The following is a 5,309-nucleotide window of genomic DNA, read 5'->3' as shown; positions in this document are numbered from 1 at the left end:
AAACCGACCTCATTGGCGCGGTTTTAGGGCAAAATCGACGCTGATCGATGCTTTAGTTTTTAGGGAGGAAACCGGTCGATGGGGAGGAGAAACATCAACCGTCTCAATACTGGCAATTCACAGTCAGTTCATCGGTGAGCTTCATCTGAAAGAGTAGAGAGAGAGTGTTGCAAAGGGGAGAGAGAAAGGATGAGAAATGAGATCGCGGCTCTGGGAAGAAGAAGCTTGACGAAGAAGACGACCTAATTTTAAAACAATGTCGTTTGGTCGAGGAGAGAGGCCAATGTCGGTTTACTCTATTTTTTGCCGCACGCCGATCGATTTTCCACCAGTTTCGGCCGATCTGAGTCAGTCTAGGTCAGTTTATCGGTTTCTTATACAACCCTAATATCCTGGCTTTGATTACCTATCATATGTATCATCCACCACATCTTGAAGTGAAAAACGCACAAAAAGCGCAATCCCCTATAGAACCATTATATTCATCGCTACGTTAGGTTGCGTTTGGATAGTAAGGTATTCTCAGGTATTCTGTGAATAGTAGTACTACATTCACAAAAATAATCTCACAAACTGATGTGACTTCATTTGATTCGTTAGATCTACTTTACAATAAAAATAACTTTATAATCTGACAAACCACATCAAGCCACATCAGTTTATGAGATTATTTTTGTATAATCGCTTTGTGGCTAAAGTATTTTCTAATAAAACAATACATAATAGTGAGGTATTCTCAGTATCCAAACTAGACCTTGATTATCCAAATCTTGAGCATTGCCCTTCTAAGACATTTCGGATCATCTTAAGAACACTCCCAATCTTTTGCTTGGATTAGAAATTTAAAAAGTTGTTGGAAGTTGGAACCACCCACATTGCTGTTGTATGATACAAGATTTCTTTAGCCTTGGTCCGTGTGTTGGATTGGTAGTGTTTTTCTTTTCGAAACATGATTGGGAACAAAAGAGAACGTTATAATAATACATTTACTTTTACGGTTTTTGTAAGTAATAGGAGTAATAGTATTTATCTTTTACTTTATTAGCCACTAAACAAGTAGAGCTAGGCAGCAACAGGAGACGTGCGTTGGACAAAATCTTACGCAACTCTCAAATGAAGTTTGGATAGCCAGTTAAATTGAGATAAATTGATATAAAAATTAAATAAAATATTATTTTTTTAATATTATTATTATTTTAAAATTAAAAAAAAATAAATTATTTATTATATTTTATATAAAAATTTTAAAAAAATTATAATAATTAAATGGTGCAACTAAATGGGATGAATTATTAAAGTTCGCAACAGCTGGCAATAGAGTGAGAGGAAGACTGGATGCGTCGAGGACTCGAGGGTCTTCTTTGAACTGCTAGAAAAAGCATACCGATGAGGATTGATTCTTCGCATTCGGATACCTCAAATGGTGAGCCGTCAAGTTCCACTCCAATGTTCACTACGTACTCTCTGCACTTTATTTAGATCAGCCCTTCTAGTTTTCTGTTAAGAACCCACTAGGTAGAACTCACCCTTGAAAACTAGCTTATAAGGGAAGAGTGCCTAGGAGCTTATAAACCATCAACTAATCCCATACTTAGTCAATGTGGGATCGTAACATTTTCAAACCCGCTGGCATAAGAATAATATCGTCTAATCGTTTTAAAAAAGAATAAAATTTATTATTAAAATATTATTTTTTTATATAAATTTTATATATATTTATTTAGTTTTTAAATAATTATATAGTATTTAGATATTCACAACTTTAACAATCATTTCAGTTAGAGTAAATTTGCTACAAGATGGGATGCCTGACAGTATGACTGACACACGTACTTAGTATCAGCTGTACACCTGTAGTTAATATTACTTCTCGAGTAATATTAGAGAGAAACTATTATAACAGTGCATACTTTATACTCACTACGTGACTACTTCTAGTTAATTATTCTCAACACTCACTTAGAGAGATGTGTGGTCTACATGATGTCACATCATATATATAAAATAAATGCTCGAAATAATAACTTCTATCTATATTTATTCATTACTCCTCCCCTTCTTCTCATTCATTTGGTTTCTTCTCTACACCCCTTGCCCTTCTCTTTTGCAAATCCGACTCGTAATGTTGAAAAGCAGCATCTAGAGCCTGCATCAATATGCTATTTTCCCTTCAGTTTTGGCCATTAATACGGTGTTCCAACTACAAACACCACCCCCAGGCCCCAACCCAAAAATAAACCATCCAATTAAGTGCATGTATGTTTCCTTTTACATTATTTTTGAGGTTATTTAAGCCCCGTTTGGATTCATTGATAGAAAGGATTCTTGACTGAAAGATACCTCCAGCTGCGGATAAATTTTACATGGCTTCCTTTCAGTTTTCTCACCTGCACATTAATCACTAAATGAACAATGCAATAGGCATATGCAATCTGTGCATCAAACCAATCAAAAGACTACAATATCCAATAAAAGCTAATCATGTACTAACATTTCTGGAAATTCCAATTTCGAATGCTATTCATCATGCATCCCCATTTTAATCAATTTCACATTTGGGGGCAGGCAATACTTATTAATATGACTGTTCATCAGGGTTTTAAATCCGGAACCCGGGTTTACAACCCGAAACCTTTTTTTTTTTTTTTTTTTTTTCAGTTTGAATGTTTTTATGTTTGAATGCTTTTTGTTATTTGATTTTGATATATTTAGTAGTTTTGGATGCATTTTACCTAACTGATGTGTTGGAGTTTCTGGTGATAATCTGATCACCAGCTATTACGCACTAACTTATTAACTATCACCTGTGGCCCAAATTTAGGAAAGCTTCTTGACTCTTCAAGAACCATAATGGTGAACCAAACCATTTACATAAAACCAATATATCCTTTTGGGTGTCCTTAAACCAGTATGCCACCAAAAAACTCAGTATGGCTTATAGTTTGAATAGCTTATTAATTGCATTAAACATACCTTGGTTTAACTTAACAGTGCAAGATTATAGTTTAATGGGCTTTACTCAAGAAGCTTACAAGTAATTTTGCTAACATTACTCTGACTCTTTTCCATACAAAAAAATATGGAAAAAAGGCATGTTTTAACAAATACCACACTTACCTTTTCCTTTGCATAAGCATGTAGCAGTTCCTCTTTAGTTGTGTTGGGTAGCCCGTCCAGTACACTCTCATGAACATTCTTCCCCAGTTGATACTTGGTACTTGAGATATTCAGGGTCAATCCATTAATGACCTGAATCAAACAAAATAACACAGGCAAAATATGAAATATATAAATAATATTATATCTTTCTTTTTTTGAACAATTAATATCATATCCAATATCTTAAAGACGATGCGAAACAAAGATGTTATACCGTAAGTGCAACCTCAGGTTTGACCATATGAGCACTCAATCCCATAGCCTTGATCTCAGATATTGAACCCCTCAAAAAGCCATATGCTTCCTCAGTATTCAGACTACAACTCAGTTGTTCTGTTCCAGCTCGTGTATCATCATAAGTTTTAAGTGCATTAGCTTGTTGAGAATCAAAGTAATCACGTGGATCCTGATTTTCAAAAAACTCATAAAACATCTATATGTAAATAATTTAGAGGAACTGTGTAATAAGACAAAGTAACCTTGATACAAAGTGGAGCAAAAGGATGATCATAAGGTGCCTGAAGGTCCTCCATCTCAGTCATCTGAGAGGTCCTATAAAGTCTCTCCTCCTTTGCAGTCGCATCAGATTCTTCACAACAGCAGTAAATGGTAAGTGCAGATTCTGTATAAGATTGGAATAAAAGGAAACGGAAGTATTTTTTCTTTCTTTTTCTTTTTTTTTTTCCTGTTGGGGGAGGGGGAAGGGTTGAAATCAAATGGAAGAAAAAACAAAAAATAAAAATAATGCTAACCATGTCTTGACTGTGCAAGTGCTTCTGCTACATTTGTTGGATTGTCCAACTCTACATCTACATTAAGGTTTATAAGCCAGAGTTATCTGCCTAAAGTGAATAATAAAAATAAAACTCATAAGCAAACCAAACTGCAACATTTAATTTTTTTCACCAAATTACTGTTTAAAAAATGAATTCAGTGAGAAATGGCCCACATACCCACATATGACATTTGTCATTTATTAGCTCATTTAAAAATAAAAAGGATAAGTTGAGAGATTCTTACCTATAGTTCTTCCTTCAAGAACAACTTCACCCTGTTGGTTCAGGTCTTGTAAGAAAGTTCTCCTATATAGCTCATGCTGTGATTCAGTTATTTCCTTGTTACCATCACGAAAAATCCCATGAATCTTGTCATATAAATGATATTTATCACCCAATTAAAATAAGGGGAAAGAAAGAGGGAACAGTTTCAATAAGTACAGTTTCTCCAACAGTATTAAGTGTGGCTTATAAAGTATAATATCAGTAACTCTGAGATACTGAGGGGGGCAGCCCCTGCCCATCTTGGTGTGAAGGGCACTTTGGTAGTTTCTTTAGGTCCTTCTGGAGGTGTGGCTAGCTCTCTTGAGTGGGTTGTTTTTTTTATAAGTAATAAGAAAATTTTGTTGACAAGTCAATAAGCATAGCCCAAGTACAAAGGAAGTATACAAAAGAAAATACCTAAATACAATCTAGGAACTAGAGAAGAAACTAGGATAAGCTTAAAGCAAATCATGAAGATGATCTCCATTCAATACAAGAGCCTTTGCCCAAATACACAAAGTACTAAGGAAAAACTCTCCAAGTTCTCCCATTGAGCGTTCTCTATCTTCAAAACACCGCTCATTCCATTCCAACCATAAGCACCATATCAAACATAAAGGGAATTCTTCCATATAGCAACAATGCGATGACACCACTTAAAACATTGCCAACATGCTAAAAGACCCGCCACTTGCTTAGGCATCACCCAACCAATACCCGTCCTACCAAAACTCTCATCCCACAAAGTCTTAGCCATCTCACAATGAAGAAATAAATGGTCAACAGATTTACCATCTTTCTTACACATGAAGCACCAATCTATCCGTGGTCAAAATTTTTCCAAGTGACGCTAACCAGCAAAAAAATGCAACCTTACTAGGCACCTTTGATCTCTAAATGCACTTCCAAGGGAATTCATTGACACAATGACAAGTTAACGTCTTATGAAAGGAGCTAACTGAAAATCTGGAATTTCAGGCACAAATCCACAGCAAAGTATTCTCCCTTCCTTGAACAATTTTTCATATCATATAACCTTCCAAAAAAATCAGAAACGACATTCACTTCCCAATCATGCACATCTCTAATGAAATTTACATTCCATTGAAT

At 35.2% G+C, this 5,309-nt stretch overlaps 1 protein-coding gene across 1 annotated transcript; it reads right to left on the bottom strand.

Annotated features, from left to right (window-relative positions):
- Positions 1-2,060: 2,060 nt before the first annotated feature.
- LOC108983778 (general transcription and DNA repair factor IIH subunit TFB1-3-like) lies at positions 2,061-3,945 on the bottom strand (the record flags this gene model as incomplete). Its single annotated transcript, XM_035690033.1, has 6 exons — positions 2,061-2,146; positions 2,341-2,387; positions 3,118-3,249; positions 3,374-3,565; positions 3,639-3,748; positions 3,912-3,945. Coding segments are annotated over 6 exons (522 nt in total), but the record flags the coding sequence as incomplete, so codon positions are not given.
- Positions 3,946-5,309: the final 1,364 nt, after the last annotated feature.

Source organism: Juglans regia, chromosome 5 (assembly GCF_001411555.2).
Source record: "Juglans regia cultivar Chandler chromosome 5, Walnut 2.0, whole genome shotgun sequence".
Lineage (NCBI taxonomy): Eukaryota > Viridiplantae > Streptophyta > Magnoliopsida > Fagales > Juglandaceae > Juglans > Juglans regia.
Note: the sequence above shows the minus strand (reverse complement) of the source record. Positions and strands in the feature narration are given on the sequence as shown.